This window comes from Bos mutus, chromosome 15 (assembly GCF_027580195.1).
Source record: "Bos mutus isolate GX-2022 chromosome 15, NWIPB_WYAK_1.1, whole genome shotgun sequence".
Taxonomy (NCBI): domain Eukaryota; kingdom Metazoa; phylum Chordata; class Mammalia; order Artiodactyla; family Bovidae; genus Bos; species Bos mutus.
In genome coordinates, this window is record NC_091631.1 from 52251698 (window position 1) to 52275911 (window position 24214).

At 39.4% G+C, this 24214-nt stretch overlaps 1 protein-coding gene across 5 annotated transcripts in view; it reads left to right on the forward strand.

Moving 5' to 3' along the window:
• SIK3 (SIK family kinase 3) overlaps positions 1-24214 on the forward strand; it is a 263839-nt gene that overhangs the window by 162124 nt on the left and 77501 nt on the right. For all 5 annotated transcript variants that reach the window (XM_070384161.1, XM_070384162.1, XM_070384163.1 and 2 more), the window contains exon 4: positions 22328-22489. In XM_070384161.1, the coding sequence (XP_070240262.1) occupies positions 22328-22489 (162 nt within the window). The remainder of the gene's footprint in view (positions 1-22327; positions 22490-24214) is intronic.

The window sequence follows — 24214 nt, forward strand, 5'->3', positions numbered from 1 at the left end:
TTCTTTGCAGCCAAAGCTGTATACAGTCAGCAAAAACAAGACCAGGAGCTTACTGTGGCTCAGATCATGAACTCTTTATTGCAAAATTCAGACTTAAATTGAAGAAAGTAGGGAGTACCACTAGAACATTCAGGTATGACCTAAATCAAATCCCTTACGATTATACAATAGAAGTGACAAATAGATTCAAGGAGTTAGATCTGATGGACAGAGTGCCTGAAGAACTATGGATGGAGATTCATGACATTGTACAGGAGGTGATGATCAAGACCATCCCCAAGAAAGAGAAATGCAAAAAGGCAAAATGGTTGTCTAAGGAGGACTTATAGATAGCTGAGAGAAGAAGAGAAGCTAAAGGCAAAGGGGAAAAGGAAATATATACCCATCTGAATTCAGAGTTCCAAAGAATAGCAAGGAGAGATATTAAGCCTTCCTCAGTGATCAATGGAGAAAAATAGAGGAAAACAATAGAATGGGAAAGACTAGAGATCTCTTCAAGAAAATTAGAGATACCACGCGAACATTTCTTGTAAAGATGGGTACAATAAAGGACAGAAACAGTATGGACCTAACAGAAGCAAAAGATGTTAAGAAGAGGTGGTAGGAATACACAGAAGAACTATACAAAAAAGACCCAGATAACCATGATGGTGTGATCACTCACCTAGAGCCAGATGTCCTGGAATGTGAAGTCAAGTGGGCCTTAGGAAGCATCACTACGAACAAAGCTAGTTGGAGGTGATAGAGTTCCAGTTGAGCTATTTTAAATCCTAAAAGATGATGCTGTGAAAATGCTGCACTCAATGTGCCAGCAAATTTGGAAAACTCAGCAGTGGCCACAGGACTGGAAAAGGTCAGTTTTCATTCTAATCCCAAAGAAAGGGAATGCCAAAGAATGTTCAAACTACTGCACAATTGGAGTCATCTCACAGGCTAGCAAAGTAATGCTCAAAATTCTCCAAGTGAGGCTTCAACAGTACATGAACCAACAACTTCTAGATGTGCAGTCAAGTTGCCAACATCTGCTGGATCATCAAGAAAGCAAGAGAGTTTCAGAAAAATATCTACTTCTGCTTTATTGACTATGCCAAAGCCTTTGACTATATGGATCACAATAAACTGTGGAAAATTCTGAAAGAGATGGGAATACCAGACTACCTGACCTGCCTCTTGAGAAATCTGTATGCAGGTCAGGAGGCAACAGTTAGAACCAGAATTGGAACAACAGACTGGTTCCAAATTGGGAAAGGAGTATGTCAAGGCTGTATATTGTCACCCTGCTTATTTAACTTCCATGCAGAGTACATCATGCAAAATGCCAAGCTGGATGAAGCACAAGCTAGAATCAAGATTGCCAGGAGAAATATCAATAACCTCAGATATGCAGATGACACCACCCTTATGGTAGAAAGCAGAGAGAACTAAAGAGCCTCTTGATGAAAGTGAAAGAGGAAAGTGAAAAAGTTGGCTTAAAACAACATTCAAAAAACTATAATCATGGCATCCCATCCCATCACTTCATGGCAAATAGATGGGGAAACAATGGAAACAGTGACAGACTTTATTTTCTTGAGCTCCAAAATCTCTGCAGGTGGTGACTGCAGCAATGAAATTAAAAGATGCTTGCTTCTTAGAAGAAAAGGTATGACCAACCTAGACAGCATATTCAAAAGCAGAGACATTACTTTGCCAACAAAGGTCCATCTAGTTAAGTGAGTGAAGTTGCTCAGTCGTGTCTGACTCTTTTTGACCCCATCCACCAGGCTCCTCCGTCCATGGGATTTTCCGGGCAAGGGTACTGGAGTGGGTTGCCTTTCCTTCTCCAAAGCTGTGGTTTTTCCAGTAGTTGTGTATGGAATGTGAGAGTTGGAGCATAAAGAAAGCTGAATGCCAAAAAATTGATGCTTTTGAACTGTGGTGTTGGAGGAGACTCTTTGAGAGGCCCTTGGACTGCAAGGTGACCAAACCAGTCACTCCTAAAGGAAATCTGTCCTGAATATTCATTGGAGGGACTGATGCTGAAGCTAAAGCTGCAATACTTTGGCCTTCTGATGCGAAGAACTGACTCATTAGAAAAGACCCCGATGCTGGGAAAGACTGAAGTCAGGAGGGGAAGGGGATGACAGGATGAGATGGTTGGATGGCATGACCATCTTGATGGACATGAGTTTGAGCAAGCTTTGGGATTTGGTGATGGACAGGGAGGCCTGGTGCATTGCAGTCCACGGGGTCACAGAGTCGGGCACGACTGATCAACTGAACTTAACTGAAAAGTGACAGTATCAGAGTCAAGAATGTCTTCTCTCCAAAGAATAAATATAAAACTAGACTAAATTGTCAGAAACACTCATTTAGGGTTCTGTAAATGAACGAATAGCAAACATCAAATTGAGAAGCTTAATTTATGAAAAGCTTTTAGCTTGTGATAAGAACAGTGGGAGGCTTGGCTTTCTTGCCTGAGCCCCTACATCTTTCATCTCTTCCTCTAGGGGAAACGGTGTGATCAAGGTGGGGCTGGCCTTAAGACCAGCATTTTTGTTGCCAGAGGCAGCTGACTTGATTTGAAATGAAAGATGAAAAACGCACACTCAGTTGTGTTGTCAGTGAAAATAGTAATTTTGGTAGAAAACGAATGTTGGGGGCTCAGGCCTTGCTAGCTAGTGTTGTGGCCTTGCTGGGGGTGAGCAGCAGTATGGTCCACTAGCCAGTAATCTAGTAGGGAGACCTTGTTACTGAGAGAACCATAACAGAGTAGGATACCCTTCTCCATTCATCTCTGGTTTACCAGGGGACTGGCATCTACTAGCAAGTCCTGAGAGAGCCCAGCAACGTTTATAGCTGAGGCTGACTTTGAAACTTTCTGAACTTTGAGTGAACTCCTGAATCCACCAATAAATTTGTCAGCAGAAAGTGAAAGGTCTGCTGTCTTGACGACTAAGTGATGTAGACATAGGAATGAGCTCCAGGAAGCCATCCTAAAAAATAAAAGCAAGAACTTTAAAAACTAGCAGAGGTATCAATGGCTACATACCACAGAGAGACAGATTCTCAAATTAACCCTCTTATTTCTTAGAGGGTTACTAAAAAAAACAAGGATGAGCAACAGGAACAATAATCCTCAGGGGGAAAAGTAATAATCTAGAATTGGTTAAATATATTATCTATAATATTCACTTTTATTTAAAAAAAGTTTCAGGGGAGTGGGAATTGACTGAAGGCAATGAAAAAGTAGACTTCAGTTGTATGTGAGTAGTAGAAATGTAAATGTGCAATATGATAACACTGTTATATGTTATGTATGAAAGTTGTTAAGACCGTAAATCCTGAGTTCTCATCACAAAACATTTTATTTTCTAGTTTTTTAACTTTGTGTCTGTATGACTCTATATGAGATGATGAGTGTTCACTAAAATTATTGTGGTAATCATTTCATGATGTACGTAAGTCAAATCATGGTGCTGCACACCTTAAACTTATATAGTGCTCTATGTCAGTTATACCGCAATAAAACTGAAAGAGACTATGGCTGATTCCTGTAAATGTATGGCAGAAACCATCACAATATTGTGGAGCAATTATTCTTCAATTGAAAATAAATGAATTTTATAATTTCCTTAAAAAAACCTGAAAGAGGGAGAAAAGAAAACCTGGGAACATGTGATCCAAAATCAGAAAGAAAAATAGTCAATGGAAATTTTCTCTGAGTGAGCTTAGATGTTGCTTTTAGCAAAAACTTCTGGCAGTTATTAAATTTGTCCAAACAAAGAAATCATGTTTAAATAACTAACAGAAAATATGATGACCACGACTTAACAAATAAGGAATCTCAGTAAGGATTTAGAAGCTATTAAAAAAGAAGGAAATGGAAATTCTAGAAAAGCACAATAACTGAGATGAAAAATACACTAGTTGAGTTCAAGAGCAGATTTTAGGTGGCAGGAAAAAAAAACAAAAAACAAAACCCTGAGGAACTATCAATAGAAATAATCCAATCTGAAGAACGGAGAGAAGACCATTGAAGAAAAATAATCACAGCCTTTGAAATCTGTGAAACAAGATCAAGTTTACCAACATATTTATATTGGGAATTCCAAAAGGAAAGGAGAAAGGGACAGAAAGAATATTTGCAGAAATAGTGGGCAGAGATTTTTTAAGTGTATTATAAAACATCAATTTATAGTCTCAAGAAGCTCATTGAATCTCAAGTAGGATAATTGCAAAAAGATCTACATCTAGATACATCATTGTCAGTTTGCTAAAAGACAAAAAGAATCTTGAAGCAGCAAGAGAAAATTGACTCATCACATACGGGGTAAAAGCAGTATGATTTATAGCTGGATTCTCATCAGAAAAAATGGAGGCGGTGGATTGACATGTTTAAAATGCCGAAATAAAAAACTGAACCATAAATTTTGTATCTAGCAAAAATATCCTTTTAAATGAAGGCAAAATTAAGTCATTTCTAAATAACTATTTATAAAGACAGAGAGTTTCTTGTATAAGCAGATCTGCTGTTATAAGCCATCCCAAAGGAAATGCTCAGACTGAAAGCAAGTAATGCCAAACGGTAACTCATAGCCACGGGAGGAAATGAAGAAAATCAGGAAAGATGAATGTATAGGAAATAAAGGAGTATATAAATATAACTTTTCCCTCTTTTATTCTCTTAATTTCTTTAAAAGGCATAAAATGACTTAAAGTAACTATGACACTATTTCTGGATTTCTAGCAGAGATTGATGTAAGTATCTAGAGGAAGTTTGAGGAAATGGAGTTCTGTTGGAGTAACGTTCTGTATTTTACCTAAATCAAGCCAGCATTAATTTGAAGTAGACTGTGATAAATTAAGATGCATGTTATAATCCCTAGAGCATCTACTGAGATAAAAATCAGTCCCATACTTTGAAGGTTAGTACTTAGAAGTCATTTCTCAAATGACTCTTGAGAAAGTCAGCTGTAATGGGAAGGAATGAGAGAGAGTTGGTAATGACCACAAAGGAGATACAAGGGGATACTTTCTAGTGCATCAGTGAGGGATTAGTTTTGTGTGAAGAGAGGAAGTGGGTAGACATAGAGTTGAAGGCTGGTAAATTTGCTGAAGTATTTGTGTGAAATCGATAGTTGGGAGATTAAGATTTAGAATCTGAATACCTAATCACTAATTTTTACGAAGAAAATCACTTGTATGGTGAGATGAGATCTTGAAACAGCAACTAAAGGAAATGAAACAGATAGCTACAGGAGACAAGTGGAAGGATTTATAGGCAGCTCGAACAGGCTGGCAGCTGTTGACCTTAATTAACTCTGCTGTGGCTTGTCTTCCATGTTTGTTAGCAGTTCTTGGCAGCTTAGATATCAGAGTGAAGAACATAGATGGTTGGTTTGATCCAGAGTTTTGCATGGTTACTTGAAGTGATGAATAATGATGCTTGGAAGTTTCTGGTCTAGGTGTAAATATTAGTGAGGAACTTTATCCCAGAGTCCTTGGCTAATCGAAACACCAAACTGCTTGAAATAGTAGTTGGCTCCTAATTCCAAGTTCAGTTTCAGATTTGCTAAAAGTTGTAGTGAGCTTACCTTTAGTGGCAGTCACACCATATCTGGAATATTTTCTTCAGTTTCAAGTACTATGTTGTATGTCATCAGGACATCTTCATTTAGAAATGTGACAAAGATGGGGAGCACTGTTTGCAATTGTTGGAGTAAAGAGTAGGTTAGAGAAGTCTTTGTGAAGGAAGTAAAGCTTGAACAGAGTTTTCATGTATGAGAAGTTTGCCGAGTCGAAATGACCTCTCCAGCGGGATAACGTATATAAAGACCCTAAAGCATGTGACAAGTTGGTGTATTCACAGAACTAGAACTGGTTTCTCAGAGGATTAAGTGATAGACTAGTGGTTTTCAGGTTATCCCAAAAGTTCTGAGGGTTATTTGGAAATGTGTAATGTGCTATCTCTGAGAAAGAGGTTATGTGAGGCCCAGCTAGAGAGTCATGCTGTGCCCATAAATATATTCAGCCTACTCCCATGTTTCCCTCATATTCAACGGAGCATTTCTGCTTTTATACCCAATATGCCACATAAAATTTCATTTAAATAGAAATTAAATCGATGCCCACATAAGATTTCATTTAAATAAATAAGTCTGTGGCCACTAAAAGTTTCTTCTGTTATTAGATGATAGTGAGCTATGGGAGAGCTTTAAGCAAGGGCCAGAATTCAGTTTGACTTGTTTAAGAAACGGTATTTTGATGGCAATATAAGGATATATTTGAAGGAGAGGGGTCTGCAAGAGCACTTAGAAGGCTACTGCAGTAAGACAGATGAGAACTGAGAATTGTCTGATGAGTAATGCCCATGGGGGTAGAGAAATGGATTATAGATAGAGTTAAAGTGGGATTGTTAGTGGTTAAGAGTATGGATAGAGTCCGACTGCTTGATTCAAATCCCAGTTCCTTTACTTACTGCCTTTGTAATAGTGGGCAAAATTTTTAACCTCACTGCCTCTGTCTTTAAAATGAAGATAATAATAGTAATACTAATGATGATGATGAAGACACCGCTTATCTCCAAAGGTTGTTGTGAGGATTATATGAGTGTTTGTAAAGTGCTAGTCAGTTTAAAGACTTGTACCACATGTCCACAGCATCATTATGTACCAGGCAATATTCTAAACATTTTTATGAGATGTAACTAACATGACATAAAATCATGTGCAATAATTTGAGAGACAGTTGGCAAAGAAATTCAAACCACTAGCAATAAAGTAAATAATGTGTGGGTCATTGGGCTTAGGCTCAAAGGAAGGCAAGTGAGATCAGGATGAATGATCGTACATAGGAGGAATTTTAAACGCTAGAGATTTAGATGAAGTTAAAAAGCAAGTGTGTTGGGCATAACAAGATCAAAGAGATGAAAGTCTGAAAGTGTACCCAGTACTGTAGCCACCGTGTGCATTTGGAATGTATTCATAGATAGTGCAGCTGAGGAGCTGAATTTTGAATTGAATTAACATTTAAAAACCGAAGCAGTTTTAGGAGAACTCAGAGAGTTAGCCGGCTTCAAAGCTGAGCACCCAAGTCTGTCCTCTCTTCTGGCGCCACCTGCAAGCTCAGGAATTTCCCAGTACCACCATCACCTTTGATGATTTGCTAAAAGTACTCATAGAAGTCACTGAAAGCTGTTTAACTCACAGTTACAGTTTATTACAATGAAAGGATTCAGATTAAAATCATCTAAGGGAAGAAGCACAGAGTCCATGAGAAGTACCAAACATAGAACTTTTATTTTCCTCTCCCCACAGAATGTCTTACTCTCCTGGTGTTGATATGTGATAGTATGCAGAGTCTTGTCCATAGAGAAGCTCACCTGAGCCTCTGTGTTCAGAGTTTCTGTTTTACATAGGAAAGGTTGATTGACTGATTAAATACTTACATGGTTGACCTCTGTCTCCAGGCCAGCTGACCCAAAGCTCCCACCCTAAGTCACATTTTTTGTTCTAGTATGGCCGGCTCACACCCTAAGACTATGTGGGTATGGCCAGTCCCTTGCTAACTCATCTTGTTAGACTACCTGGTATGATCCAAGGTCCCCAGGCAGAGACACTCCCATGAAGCATACACTCCAAAGGCCCAGACCTCTGGAAGCCAAAGGATAAAGCCAGGCTATCATGTTGGGCAAGGCCAGTTCTGTATTATACATAGTGTAAAACATTTTCCCATTGAACCCAATTCTTATTTTTGTAAAATTACATTTTGCCTTGACTATAAGCAATGTCTGGCTTGAAATGTATGCTGTAAGTGTAAAATACACACTGGAGTTTGAAGACTTAGTATGAAAGAAAGAAGATAACCTCTCATTGCCAGTATGCATGTGTTTTACATGTTTCAGTGATTATATTTTTGATATATTGGTTAAAATAAAATAAATCCTTCAAGTTAATTTCAAAATGAATCATTTTTTAAAATGTGACTACTAGAAAACCTTTAATTATGTAAATGGCTCACATTTTATTTCTATTCAACATTGCTGATCTAGAAGGTTATATTGAGAGAGAGGGGCATATACTATTGAAGTTTAGAATTTCAGAGGTATAAAACTATCAGGCAGACACAAGTGCAAGGTGTGGCCGTAAGAAACCTGCTGAATTTTGGTGGAGTTATAGGTCGCTGTAGACAAGGTTCAGGCAAACAGGTTAAATTATCAGGTAAATTATCCTCGAGGCTATGAACATTGCCTAAGCAACTGGCAGACTCTGTGTGGAGCTGTGGACTGTGAAATGAGTTTCATTGTCTTTGATAAGGGAGTTCCCAGGTAGCTCAGCTGGTAAAGAATCCTCCTGCAATGCAGGAGACCCTGGTTCGATTCCTGGGTGGGGAAGATCCGCTGGAAAAGGGATAGACTAACCACTCCAATATTCTTGGGTTTCCCTGGTGGCTCAGCTGCAGTGTGGGAGATTTGGGTTTGATTTCTGGGTTGGGAAGATCCCCTGAAGAAGGGAATGGCTACTCACTCCAGTATTCTGGTTTGGAGAATTCCATGGACTGTGTAGTCCATGGGGTCACAAAGAGTCAGACACATTGATAAATGTGAAGGCAAAAGAGACAGAAAGGGGTTTACCAGATGCCCTCACATGTTCCTAGTATGAAGCTAGTGGGGACTTAAATTTCCTAATCCCATATAGAGTACTGTCCTTTTTTTCTTCACAAGGTCTCTAAAGGGCTTGTTGTCCACAGAGAAATTGTTTGGGAGGTGTCAGAGCACAAGATACAAAAGCCCAGCCATGCTTCTTTGCCCCATTAGTTGCTACTCAACTTTTATAACCCTTCTCAAAATGTTATGCTTTCTGTGAACTCTGCCCTGATTGTGCTAGAGATTTATTGCCTTTTTCCTTCTTCCTCTGAGCGCACCTTTACTGTAGCACTGTTTGCAGTAAGTTTTTCTTTTTCTTTTTTCTTTTATGTTTCTGTGTCATTGACTTACACTAGACTGAGTAATTCAGACAGTACTGTCTTGACTGATCACTTTTCTCGGTGGTTCTTTTGCCAGACCCTCCTCATCTTCCTGACATCTAAATTTTGGAGTGTGCCTGGTTCAGTTGCTTGGACCTCTTTTCTTCTATGCACATCTACTCCCTTGTTGATTTTTATGACCATGCAGCTTCTGACTTCCAAATTTTAAGACTCCAGTCTGACTTGTTCTCTGAATTCCTGGTTTATATACTTAGCTGTTTGCTCAATATCTCCCCTTGGTCTGATGGACCATATGTCTTAACATGTGCAGACTGAACTCTTGGTTTCATTCACCAACTTTTTCTTTTCACCAGTCTTTCCTCTCTCAATAACCACAACTCTGTGCATCTAGCTCCTCACACCAGAAGCTTCTACAGAGTCATACTTAATTTCTCTTTTACTTTCATACCTCAGACCAAAGCCATCAGTAAATCGTGGTGACTCTGCCTTCAGAATATTTGCTGAATCTGGTCACTTATCATCACCTCAACCAATACCAACCTGATTGAAGTCATAGTCATCTCTTGCTAGGATTACTGCAGTAGCCTTTATCCAGTCTCTCTGAATCTGCTCTGATTCCTCTATGGCAGCTAGAGTGGTTCTTTTAAAGTAAAAGTGGAATGTTCCCACTCAGCTCTCTACTTCTATCAGCTTTCTCTTCTGTTTGGGCTTCCCTGGTAGCTCAGCTGGTAAAGAATCTGCCTGCAATGCAGGAAACCCTGGTTCAATTCCTGGGTTGGGAAGATGTGCTGAAGAAGGAATAGGCTACCCACTCCATACTAGGCCAGTATGCTGGCCTGGAGAATTCCATGGACCGTATAGTTCATGGGGTCACAAAGAGTTGGACATGAATGAGCGCCTTTCACTTTCACTCTTTTTCATCTGTTGGGAATAAGTGCACAGTCTATAAACCTCTGTGTTATGTGGTCTCCAGCAGCCTCTGTGACCTCAGCACCTAGTACGCTCCTGCCTTTTCATATTGACATCTCTTTCTTGTTTGTTAAACTCTGGATATGTTCCCACTTTAAGGTCTTGATATATTCCATTTCTTCTTCCCAAAATACTCTCCCCAGATATCTACATGGCTCTCTCATCCATTTCCTTCAGGTCTCCTATCAAATGTTACCTTATTAGAGAGGACTTCCTTGGTGGCTCAGATGGTAAAGCATCTGCCTACAATGCGGGAGACCCGGGTTCAATCCCTGGGTCGGGAAGATCCCCTGGAGAAGGAAACAGCAACCCACTCCAGTATTCTTGCCTGGAAAATCCCATGGACGGAGGAGCCTGATAGGCTACAGTCAGTCCATGGGGTTGCAAAGAGTCAGACACGACTGAGTGACTTCACTTCACTTTGCTAGCCGTACTGTCTGAAATCTCACTCTTCCTATTGGCCCACTACTCTCTAGTTCCTTTTCTGCTTTATTCTTCTTCTTGGTTTTTATTGACAACAGACATATATAAAGCCTCATAAACTATAAGCCTCATAAGAGTAAGGACTTTGTAAATTTTGAGCCTGGCTAATAAACAGTACTTAGAATAGTTCCCATAGAGAATATATGCTTATTAAATATTTATTGATCTGCTGAATGAAAGACAGAGTGAATGAAAGAATGTCACTAGATTGCATTGTGACGATTGAATCTTATCTGTGTGTTAAGTGTCTAACAAATTTATTTCATTGTTTCACAAAGATAACCAAGTCAGGCATGGAATTTTCATGTTATTCCATACACATTTTAGCTCAAGGAGTTTTTGACATGGAAGGAAAAATACCTTTTTGTTTTCTGGATAACAACAGAGAGAGACTTATTAAAGACTATGAATTCTAAGCAATGTAATCGGCATTGCATTGCACAGTCACTAAGTCAGGTCCGACTCCTTGCAACTCCAAGGACTGTAGCCCTCCAGGCTCCTTTGTCTATGGGATTTTCCAGGCAAGAATACTTGGGTTGCCGTTTCCTTCTCCAGGGGATCTTCCTGACCCAGGGATCAAACCTGTGTCTCCGGCATTGACAGGCGGATTCTTTACCGCTGAGCCACAGGGAAGTGCTGAAGCAATGTAATACTCTTCAATAAATGGTTATTGAATGAGCATTTATTGCTCATTCAATTGATTTATTGAAATGATCATTGCATACTGTTTGACACTATATTATAAAGGGGCAGCCATGACAATGTGGGTCTGTTTAACTTTACAAACAGAACTGAGAAACTGGTTAGTTTTGTAAACCACTAAACTCATAATTTTAAATTTCCACAGAATGATTTCTTTAGATATACATCCCCAGACTTCCTATTTGAGACCATGAAGTCATAAATCCAGCACTTTATCAAGAAAAGTTTCCTGAATACCAGGCAGAATTCATAGGCATTTAAAATAAATTATTAACTTAACAGTACTGTGTTGAAGTGTGTATGATTTATTATGGACATTCGCAGAGCCTTAAAAATAACATTTCCTAAAGGTGCCAACATGTATGGAACCCAGAAGTTCTCACACAGCCATTTATTTATGCCATGGGATTCTCAGACACCAACAGAGTAGAAATGGAAAAGACCAAATTGTGTAACTAGAGGCTTTAGAAATAGCTGAGAAAAGAAGAGAAGTGCAAGGCAGAGAAGAAAGGAAAAGATATACCCAACTGAATGCTGAGTTCCAAAGAATAGCAGCAAGGGGGAGATAACATGCATTGTTCATTTTCTTCTTAAATGAACAATGCAAAGAAATAGAGGAAACAATACAATGGGAAAGACTAGAGATCTCTTCAAGAAAATTAAAGATACCAAGGGAACATTTCATGCAAAGATGGACACAATAAAGGACAGAAACGGTAAGGACCTAACAGAGACGTAAGAGATTAAGATGAGGTGGTAAGAATACACAGAAGAACTGTACAAGAAAGGTCTTCATGACCTGGATAACCATGATAGTGTGGTCACTCACCTAGAGCCAGACATCCTGGAGTTTGAAGTCAAGTGGGTGTTAGGAAGCATTAGTGCAAACAAAGCAAGTGTAGGTGATGGAATTACAGTTGAGCTATTTCAAATCCTAAAAGACGATGCTGTTAAAGTGCTGCATTCATTATGCCAGCAAATTTGGAAAACTCAGCAATGGCTACAGGACTGGAAAAGGTCAGATCTCATTCCAGTCCCAAAGAAGGGCAATGCCAAAGAATGTCCAAACTACCACACAATTGTGCTCATCTCATATGCTAGCAAGATATTGCTCAAAATCGTTCAAACTTGGTTTCAGCAGTAAGTGAACCGAGAACTTTCAGATGTACAAGCTGTGTTTTGAAAAGGCAGAGGAACCAGAGATCAAATTGCCAACATCCACTGGATCATTGAAAAAACAAGAGAATTCTAGAAAACATCTACTGCTTCATTGACTACACTAATGCTTTTGACTGTGTGGATCACAACAAACTGGAAAGTTCTTAAAGAGATAGGAATAGCAGACTGCTTTACCTGCCTCCTGAGAAACCTGTATGGAAGTTAAGAAGCAACAGTTAGAACCGGACATTAAACAAAATGGTTGTTGACTGGTTCAGAATTGGGAAAGGAGTATGCAATGCTGTGTATTGTCACCCTGCTTATTTAACTTATATGCGGAGCACATCATGCAAAATGCCACACTGGATGAGTCCCAGGCTGGAATCAAGAGTGCTGGAAGAAAATCAACAACCTCAGATATGCAGATGATACCACCCTTATGGCAGAAAGTGAAGAGAAACTAAAGAGCCTCTTGATGAAGGTGAAAGAAGAGACTGAAAAAACTGGCTTAAACTTCAACGTTCAAAAAACTAATGGCATCCAGTCTCATCACTTCATGGCAAATAGATGGGGAAAAAATGAAAACAGTGGCAGATTTTATTTTCTTGGGCTCCAGAATCACTGCAGGTGGTGACTGAAGCCATGAAGTAAAAAGGCGCTTGCTCCTTGGAAGGAAAGCTATGACAAAGCAAGACAGCGTATTAAGAAGCAGAGACATCACTTTGCTGACAAAGGTCCCTCTGGTCAAAACTATGGTTTTTCCAGTAGTTATGTTCAGATATGAGAGTTAGACCATAAAGAAGGCTAAGCGCTGAAAAACTGATGCTTTTGAACTGTGGTGCTGGAGAAGGCTCTTAGAGTTCCTTGGACTGCAAGGAGATCAAGCCAGTCAGTCCTATAGGAAATCAACCCTTAATATTCATTGGAAGGACTGATGCTGAAGCTGAAGCTGCAATACTTTGGCCATCTGATGCGAAGAACTGACTCATTGGAAAAGACCCTGATTCTGGGAAAGATTGAAGGCCAGAGGAGAAGGGAATAACAGAGAATGAGATGGTTGGTTGCAATCACCGACTCAATGGACATGAGTTTGAGCAGACTCTGAGAGACAGTGAAGAAAAGGAATCCTGGCTTGCATGGGGTCATAAAGAGTCGGACAGGACTTAGTGACTGAACACCGAACAGCAACATGTACTAGATACTAGGTGTTACATATGTTAGCTTGCAGCCTCCCACATGTTTGAGAACACTGTCACATTGTTTATTTGAATACACTGCTATGTGCTGGGTGATGGCTGTTGTAACATGCTTTTCTTATTTAATCTTCAAAGCATTCTATATATTTTTATAACTAAAATACTATTTTAGTTATATAAATTAGTTTATAGTTTATATTAGTTATATAAATTATTTACTCCCTTTGGTTAGAAAAACTAGCTGTTTTTTAAGGCTTTACTGACAAGTCAGTATTACTGACTTCATAAAATAATCTATTTCCTTCTCTAATTAATTTCCTATTCATTGTTCTTCATTCTTTTGTTTTATTTTCTTAATATCAGACTTTTTAGCATTTATATTTGTAACCTGCCCAAAATATGAGGGAGCTGCCTGTGCTTAATGCTTAAAAAATTACAGTTTGATGACTTCGCTTTACTGCTAAAGATCCATTCATAGTTGTTGTCTAGCTATCTTGCTGATTTTATCATGACGTAAAAATAAATGCCCCAGAGAATGAGCAAAAGGTATATTTTTACATGGCTCCTATATTAATATTTTTTGAGGGTTTTCTGAACTGTTTATTGTTAACCTTCTGTGGAAAATGAACTTTTTCTGACAAAATGAAGCTACTAGAAAAATATATTTTAATCATAATATTTAAAATATTTGAGTTATATAAAGAGATTTTTAGTTCATTTTTAGAATTAAGGCATAGTAATTCAGTGTGCTTTCAAACTTTGATGTTCTGATATGTGTGTGTGTGTGTGTGTGTGTGTGTGCGCTCGCGCGTGCGCATTTATGGGGTTAAGGAGGGGGAGAGAGATTTAAAAAAAAAAACCTGGTAAAATATATATAGTTTTTCATTGTAACCATTTTTTAAGAAATATTTACTTTTTAAATATATATACATTTTTTCATCGTAACCATTTTTTAAGAAGTATTTACTTTTTTGATCTGGCCGCCCTGGGTCTTCATTGCTGCACACGGACTTTCTCTAGCTGCGGCCAGAGGAGGCTGCTCTCCAGCTGCAGTGCTTGGGCTTCTTCTGCGGTGGCTTCTCCCTGCAGAGCACAGGCTCTGGGCATGCGGGCTTCGGTAGCTGTGTCACACAGGCTTAGTTGCCCCACGGCATGTGAGATCTTCCTGGACCAGGGATCGAACCAGTGTCCCAGGCATTGTGAGGTGGATTCTTAACCACTGAACCAAACAGGGAAGCGCCATTGTAACCATGTTTTAAGTATATAGTTCAGTGGCATTAATTATGTTGATATTATTGTGCTACCATCAGCAACATCCATCCACAGAATTCTTTTCATCTTCTAAAACTGAAACTTTGTACCCATTAAATAACAACTCCCCATTTACCCCTCTCCCATCCCTTGGCAACTACCATTCCCTTACAAGTAACCATTTTAAGAAGTTTCCCATTTAATATTACTTCTTTTCAGAAATATAAATATATACATGTATACCCTTATACATATTTGTATTTCCTCTTCCTTACCACACCAACGGAAGCACACTATACATATTATCCTAGACCTTATGTGGAATTGTGGATGGAAACCTATCCATGGACTAAGAATCCCTGGTCTAGATGAATGAATAAAGAAGATGTGGTATGTATATACAATGGAGTATTACTTAGCCATAACAAGGAATGGAACTACATCATTTGTAGTGATATGGATGAACCTAGAGTATGTCACCTCATGCGAAGAGTTGACTCCTTGGAAAAGACTCTGATGCTGGGAGGGATTGGGGGCAGGAGGAGAAGGGGACGACAGAGGATGAGATGGCTGGATGGCATTACCGACTCGAGGGACGTGAGTCTGAATTCCGGGAGCTGGTGATGGACAGGGAGGCCTGGCGTGCTGCGATTCATGGGGTCGCAAAGAGTCGGACATGACTGAGCGACTGAACTGAACTGAGAGTCTGTCATACAGACTGTGAAGTAGGTCAGAAATAAAAAAAACAGATATTGTATATTAATGCATATATATGGAATCTAGAAAAATGGTACTGATGAACATATTTTCAGGGCAGGAATAGAGATTCAGAGCTAGAGAAGGGACTTGTGGACACAGTGGGGAAAGGAAAGGATGGGACAGACTGAGAGTAGCATTGAGATATATGTGTATATATATATATATATATACACTACTAAAATAGGTAGCAGGTGGGAAGCTGCTGTATAGCACAGGAAACTCAGCTCAGTGCTCTAGAGGGGTGGCGGTGGGGTAGGAGGGAGGCTCAAGAGAGAGGGTATGTATACTTATGGCTGATTCACATTTTGTACAGCAGACCCTAACACAACATTGTAAAGCAATTATACTCTGATTAAAAAAAAAGAAGAACCCCTGGTCTAGAGGAAGAGGCATACATGTTGAGAAACAACTACAATGCGGTTGCTCACTGATGTTACAAAGTATATGGACCAAATGCCATTCGATATAAAATATGGACCAGTTCTTCTAGGACTTCCCTGGTAGCTCAGGCGGTAAAGCGTCTGCCTACAATGAAGGAGACCTGGGTTCCATCCCTGGGTCGGGAAGATCCTCTGGAGAAGGAAATGGCAACCCACTCCAATGCTCTTGCCTGGAAAATCCCATGGACTGAGGAACCTGGTAGGCTGCAGTCTGTGGGGTCGCAAAGAGTCGGACATGACTGAGCGACGTCACTTTCACTTTCTTCTAGGGTAGATGAGTATGTTAGGGAAAGCTTCAGAGACATGATTTTAAAGAATCATTTGAAAGAATGAGCTAGACTTGGAGCCTGCAGATTATGCTAGGAATCAGAGAAGAACCTCTGTATGACAAAATTAGCTAACCCACCTTGGCTAGTATATTGATATAGCATGAAAAACATTTTTACTGCATCTGAGAAGTCTGAATGACATTCTTAAAAGGCATTTTAGGATATATGCGATTCTGTTTCACAGGCTGCCTGGGCTTATACTTAAGTCTAGAAGTATTTTTTTAAGAAACTAAGAAAACAAATCCTCCTTTATACATTAATGTGAATAGACCTCATATCAAAAGAATGGCATGTTTTTAATAGCCTTAACATAAACTATGCTTAGTTTACAAACTTTGTTAGTGGTAAATTAAAGAGTAAAAAAAAAATAGTTTTTATAAAAGTTTATAGTCTATCGTCTGATAGTTATTCCTAGAGTTAATCTATAATTAATGAGCATTCATCACATGCAAAGGTCTCTTTTCTATGCAGTAGGGAGGCATAGGAAAAAATAGAAATTGTTCTAGCCTAAAGCTTTTAGAACTAAAGCTTATCTTGTGGCTGTGTGTCACAAAAAAAAATGTGTTTTCTCAGAACACTGAAGCAAAAGGTTTAGTATTTGGGATAGACAGAAAAAAATAGTATGCATTTTGTTTTTATACCTGCAAGAATGCTTAGTTATGAGCAACTCCGAATAATTATTTATCTTGGTTGCAGTGGTAGTTCCACAAATCTATACATATGATAAAATGACATAGGAGTATACACATATTCCAACCATGTCAAATTCTGGCTTTTGATATTGTTCTATAATTATGTAAGATTGGACTATTGGAGGAAACGGGGTGAAGGATACATGGGATTTCTCTGTACTATCTCTGCAACTTCCTGTGAATCTGTAATTATTTCAAAAGAAAAGGTTAGGGGAAAAGCTTGCTACTTTGGCTGTCATTTTGAGAGTAGATTGTGGTGGGCCAGGGGCAGAATCGGGGGTACTGGTTAGGAGAAGTATTCTGAGGTTTTGCAGAAATCCAGAAGGCCGATAAATGGCTATTGGACTAAATCGGTGGCACTGGAGTAGGGCGGGGAGAGGGGTGGGGATAGTTGAGTTCTGGATGTGTCTTGATAGCAGAGTTTATAAAATCTGCTGATGGACTGGATGTGAGATGTGGGAGAAAGAGAAGGAAAGACAACAGCAGGGTTTGGGGCCTGGACCACTGGAAGGATGAAAGAAAGAAATGGTAACAAGAAGCAGCAGCAAGTAGAGAAGCCTGGTATGAGGTAGTTGGATTCTTGTCAAGGAAAAACAAATAACAAGCCCTCTTCCTCTAGTGCCTGGCAGCTCGGGGCGTCCAAGGGTTAGGGACAGTGTGATATTTAAGTGAGTGCACTCTTGTTAACCTGCTACCAGGCAGCTGGGTTATCTTGGCCTCGCCTTGGCTCTTTTGGAAAGAAGCATGTGTTTGATAAACAGGAAGTTGTTTCCATGGGTGTAGAAAGACGAAATGATAGAACCGAGTGGCACAGCAGAGAACCGCTAGCTGTGGTTAGCCTGGAAGGGGCAGAGATCCTTGCAGGTAGCCACCTAACTTAGCACACAAGCCGCCTTTTCCCCATTCTAGACTGAGTTATTTCTTCATCATGAAAAATGGAAAGTCTCTGCCCTGTTGCTTGACCTGCTGTCAGGGAAGGTTCATTTTCAGCTCGTGTTTGGGTCAGGTACGAGTCGTGGACCTAGCAGACAAATGGAGACACTGTCTGTTTATAGTGGAAAAGTGACTTATTTTAAGAAACGTTGGCTCCCCACCACTACCCCATTAGTGGCATGCCTCTGACACTCCAGTGAGCTGGGCTAGGGATGTTAAGACTGCCTTGTGTGTATTTTTGCTCTTTGAAAGGTTAGAATCTAAATGTACCACAAGATATTTCTTCTTGAGTCAGATTGGGACAAAATTACAAGCAGTGAATTCTGAAGCAAACTTTATAAATGCTGGTGCCTGAATACTTTTGAAACTTCAGAATGCATTCCCTCTGCTTCTAATAATATACTCTTCATGAGGTATATATAAATCCCTTAGTGTCACTAACTTTTTTTTTTTTTTTTTTTTACTTTGTAAGGAAAAACAGATAAAAAAGATTATAGAAATCCGGTGCCAAGTGATTTATGGTGATTGAAAAGTGAGAAAGAGAACTTGGACTCCTTACTTTTTTGTTGTTTGTTTTTATAGTTTTTATTTCATAGTTTTCTTGTAATAAGAGCTAGAAAACAGGAGAACTGTTTTCTCCTTCTAATTGAGAGTCACTGCATCTTTGTCAGGGTTGAAATGGTTGAAGTTATGATAGAGGATACCTTTAAATTTGCAGGTACAGTGGGAACTAAGTAGATTAGTAGTTAATTGATGGTGAAAAGGGGTTTACTGTGACGGATTGCATATTGTCTAGACTCGGGTGAGTGGGTGGGGGCACGAGTCTAGGAATACAGGAAGCTAGTGTCCGAGCAGGGTGGGTTGCTTGGGACTAGTGATGTGGGTGGGATCTTGCCCAGTATTTCGGAGAATTAGCTCACTAAGCTGTCCAGAAGAAGCAGAACAACTCTTTAGAGTTCCTTGCAACTGGGTGTCTCCTGACAAGTTTCAAAATGTGTTTTACTTTGAATGTTAAAGTGGTTCAGGAGCTGTTTTGTATCATTTGCCTTCTGAAATTACCCCAGTGTGTTTTCCAGCACTGGGACTTTGTGTTAAGTCCAGGCTGGCCTCCTGCTCTGGGTTTCTTCGCTAGAAGTTAAATATCGTATTTGAACTGGAAGAATTTTTGCTACTTGCCTATGGAGCATTCATGAACATAAAGCAGCCATTTGTCAGCAGGCAGCTGAAAGGCATTTTCAGCAGGGACTGCAAACCACTGCAGGCTGTTGGCTTCCTGGCACACCCACCAGACCCTAAGGTTTACGCCGAAAGCAAACTAACAGGACTGTGGGCTGTAGGTGGGGGGAGTGGTGGTAATAAGATGGGCAAAAATAAAAGCAGAGGCTGGAGTCTGAATGACATTGAGCCAGTATGAAGGTCCTGTATGTGGGGAAGAACACAACACTCCCCCAAAAAACTTAAACATCAAACACAATGGCTCAGAAAAAACATCTGATGTTTACAGCTAACACATTTTAAAAAAAGTAAATTGTGTGTGTCTTTTTTATATTCATAGCTATAGGGATACTGTAGATATCTTTAGGGAAAGTGAAAGTGTTAGTTGGTTAGTCGTGTCCAACTCTTTGCCACCCCATGAGCTATAGCCTGCCAGGCTTCTCTGTCTATGGAATTCTCCAGGTAAGAATACTGGAGTGGGTTGCCAGTTCCTTCTCCAAGGGATCTTCCCGACCCAAGGATCGAACCAGGTCTCCTGCATTGCAGACAGATTCTTTACCATCTGAGCCGCCAGGGAAGCCTTCTTTTGTGAAAGTGCTATATAATTTAAGCTGTTTTTCCCAGTGTGCTGTCTCAAATACCTTGTAACCAGAACCATGTAACATTGACAGTTGGTGTATAATAATAAAGATCAATTTTGAGCACTACAGTATCTTGAACAAAGAGCCTTACGATCTGTTAACCAAATGCTGAAATAGCATTTACGTAGTATTGAGTGGAACTTTTTTTTTTAAATAGCTTTTTAAAAAATGTCTTTGGAAGTTAAAATTTTGTCATATATGATAACTCTTAGTCAAAGTACGAGTATATTCCCAAATATGCTGTTCTTTCTTTGGCCATAGCATGTAACAGAATTTATTTCTGTTTAGCAGATCAAGAGATAGAGATATTGGCAGTATAAATGATTCATCCAAGGACAACCAATGTGTCATTCTAGAGATAAAACAGAACTAGTCTGCATTCCACCAGCTCCTGGCCTGTGTAAATTTTTGAGAACTTTCCAATCATTTTAGGAAAACAAAGTACTTGGAAAATATAAAGATTTTTTTTTTAATAAAAGAAAATCACTTATTTTGGAAATTGCTAAATTAATCATTCTGTTGTGTTTAAGAAGCTCTTTGATGTGTTCTGGTAATTAGTATTTACTGCCAGATGAATGTCTCCTGGGCATTTTAATTAATGGGTGGCTTGGCCAAATGAGCTTCTGATGGTAAACCTTCATAAGGGCTTATTTTTGTGTTTCTCAAGAATAGCTGTCTCTTCAAAGCTCTTTAATTAGACAGAGTTTAGCAGCTAAAACACATTATTAGAATAATTAGGCCTTGGATTAAGAGCAGTAGTGGGTCAAAGGAGCAGGTACTGTTCGAGAATGGACTCTTGCAGTGGTGCACGGTGTCCACTTCTGATGGATGTCCAGTTCTTCAGCAGCTTATGTTCACTCCTTGTCCCTCTCTGAGGCTTTTATGTTGTTTGAAGTTCATTTGACAGGTCATACCAGAAGCCTAAACATACCAATGTGTGAGCTCATTTATCACCACCTCCAAACTCTGGTGGAAAGCTATATCCTAGTCCTATTAATATCTAAGCTAAAGTCTTCTTATTTTCTCTTTATTTCTACCAAATTGGTAATCTTAGCCATAATAATGATTGTTTTTGAGGGAAATGCGTCAAAGGTTTTGTTTGGGGGTCATTGATAACTCTTAACAATTATAGCAGCTTCTTTGAGGAGTCTTTCTTAATAAATAATCTACTTATAACATTGTTCTTTAAATTACTGTTGTATTTGGTCTCCAAAGTTTTATTTTCTTTGTGGTCAGAATGTTGTTCGAATTGTTTGAGAATCTGCTGTGTAGATGAATTATCATTTTTCCTCCTCTTCTTTACACCCTCTTCCCCCATTTCTTGTCCTAAGCTCTTAATCTTGTTAGTCTTTACTAGAGCATATATTTTATTTCAGAATTCTTCTCTGTGGTGAAAGAAAGAAATATCTGACTGGTCTCATGGGGGTTTGAGATGGTGCCAGAACAATCGGGTAGTGTTACTGAAACTACTATTAGAAAACAAACAATAATATAGTCACTTATATTGTCTAATTTTTCACTTTCCCACTATCTCAGGATGCTTATGATGGCAAATGCATCTTTTCCCGAGCTGGATCAGTTGGTTTAAGGATAGTGCTGAGAGGCTATTACAGATTTCAAACGGAGCAAACTGTGTCACTAACGTTTCTAATCCTATCAGCTGTCATGACCCGTATTTGTTGTTAGATGAAGAACTGGGTTAGGATATGCATGTCATTGGTTTAATATAAACCTACTGCTATGATTAGAAAAAAGTTATAGAACTTATGATATGTATCAACCAGTTCCTTTTTAAAGATAGTAGATAGCCTGATTTAGAGATATACAAAGCTTATCACATGTAAATTCTTTTGTTGTACCTTAGCAACATAGCCAATGGGATTATTTCATTTAAAGTGGTAGAAACTTCATTTGGTTTTCTATCAGTAAAGCTTCATAACACAGTTTTAAAATATTTGGTAAGCACAATAAATGCACATGTAAAGATGCAGGCATATTGCTGTACATCCCAGAGAATAGTCACCAAATACATACATTTTTATGTCAAGTTGTAAAACTTGAGAGCAAAAGGGATCAGCCTGAACAGAGTCCTATATAAAGCAGGATTTCCCCCCTTAGTAGTGACTGATTTCTGTCTGTTCTCTCCTAAAATGATTGATTACCGGGACTCTGCTTTTTGACTCACTCTTTAGCACAGGAAATATTGCTGATACTGATACTTATCTCATGTGCACGTTTGCTGTGTATATGTAAACTTTCGCAGCGGAGCTATGAACAGGAAGATGTTGAGTATTACAATCCCTGAAGAAAACCATTGCGTGTGTCCCTCACTACTCTCCCTTTCTTACGGTAGGGTGAGTGTACTCGTATGCACATGTATGTAATGGGATTTATACTTAATGGCGTTTGGATGCTGACTACTAATGAATTTTATAGATACAAATCAAGGCTGTGAGTGCATTGTGTTCCATCTGTTTGTTTCACATCTTTGACTCACTCTTGTGCTGGGCCCACTAGCAGCCCTCCTCCCGTCTACCTTTTGAAGTCACACCAGTCCCCAACAAGAACTGACGGTACTCTTCTTTGGCACAGACCACCTGGTGGCCCACGGCAGGATGGCAGAAAAGGAGGCCCGTCGCAAGTTCAAACAGATCGTTGCAGCCGTGTATTTTTGTCACTGTCGGAACATTGTTCATCGTGATTTAAAAGCTGAAAATTTGCTCCTGGACGCCAATCTGAATATCAAGATAGCAGGTGAGAAGTGTGCTGAGGATGTGCAATAGGAATAAAGGAGCTTTTCCTTCAAGGTTCTTAAAGCGAGGGATTGTCTTGTTTCTATCTATTCAGAAAGAAGGATTGTCAAAAGGATTTTGTGTGTGCATGGCTTGAAAATGAATAAACTTTCAGAATACACTTATGTAAAATTTTCACATAGTTTCTGATGCAACTAGGTTGGGGAGAAGAAAGAAAAAGTGATTTTTAAATAAGGAATACAACATAGAATAAAGTAGTAAAAAGATCTCATAAAACTGTATGCCCATCCTCACTTGAGAAGGTTGATTTGTATCATTGCTGATACAGAGCATACTTATTCTTAAGACTGTGGTTTTAAGAATAGATCTTATCGTGGTTTAAAGGCAGTCCATCTCTTTTCATCCTCAAATTTCATTCATCTGCTCGTCTGACTGCCTGAAAAAGCACTTTTCACTGCCTCAGTCTCCTCATACTTCAGTTTTAGTAAACTGCCAGCATTTGCCTAACCAATGCAAGCTCACCACCTATTGATAGAAGAAAGTGACTGCAATCTATATGGAAACTATAGATATGGAAATAAGCCATTTTTGTTTTCTGACAGTTTTTGGCATTACATTTTATGTCCCTCATGTCCCAGGTGAAAAAGGAAGGGAGTCTCATATAGAAAACAGAAGTGTAGCTAGACTTTAACTGTCTTGAAAAACCTAAGTAAGAAGCAGTTCTAAAGATTGCCCTCCTTAACCAGATGGTAATTCAGAATTCAAGTTTATATTATACATGAGAGGTCAGAGTCCCTGTGTGTAGGTTGGTGATTCTTCTGACATAACTGCCCACGTTCCAGGCTCTGCTTTCACATCCTTGGAATTCACCTAGCCTTATGTTTATCTGAGTTGGGCTGATTAGAACTTTTCAGCTGTGAGCTCTTTGAGTCCTGTATTTGCTCAATATACAGTAGACAGGAATTAGATACTTTCTTTTTCTTAGATGAAATTCAGTTTTTCCTTTGCCCTTATGTCTGTTTTATATTCTGTAATGCTCTCTAGATGCTGACACTTCTCACAGAGGCTGGGCAGGGGGAAAGGCCTCACAGTTTCAAACCCTCTTTTGTCATTATTGTAGCTTCAGTTGAATTAGTGATAACAATACCTACTAAGCTTCACAATCCTTAAAAGTATAATAAAATGTTGTGTTAATTATCTATTCTGATGTAACAAATGACCGCACACTTTGTGGCTTGAAGCAATATAAGTGTATTGTCTTACAGCTCTGGAGGTCCAAAATCTGGAGTGAGTCGCGTGGGGCTGAAGTCACGGTGGGGTGGGGCTGGCTCCATCTAGAGGCTTTTGGGGGATTCGTGTCCTTCCCTTCGTCAGCTTCTGGAGTCCTTCTGCGTTCCTTGGCTCAAGCCCTTTTCTCACGTCACTCTTCCGCCTCCTGTTTCCATTGTCACATCTTTCGCTCTTTACTGTTCCCCCTTTTTCCCTCTTGAAAGGACCTTGTGACTATACTGGGCCCTCCAGGATGGTCTCTCCTGCTCAAGGTCCTTACCCTGGTGACCGCCCTCGTAGTCCAGTGGCTAGGACTTCACACCCCGGTGCAGGGGCCCACTGGCTGGGAAACTAGATCCCACAGGTCGCAACGGACATGGAAGATCCCAAGCGCCACAACCAAGAGCCAGCACAGCCAAATAAATGATAAATAAATAAAGTTTTTAATGAGTATATA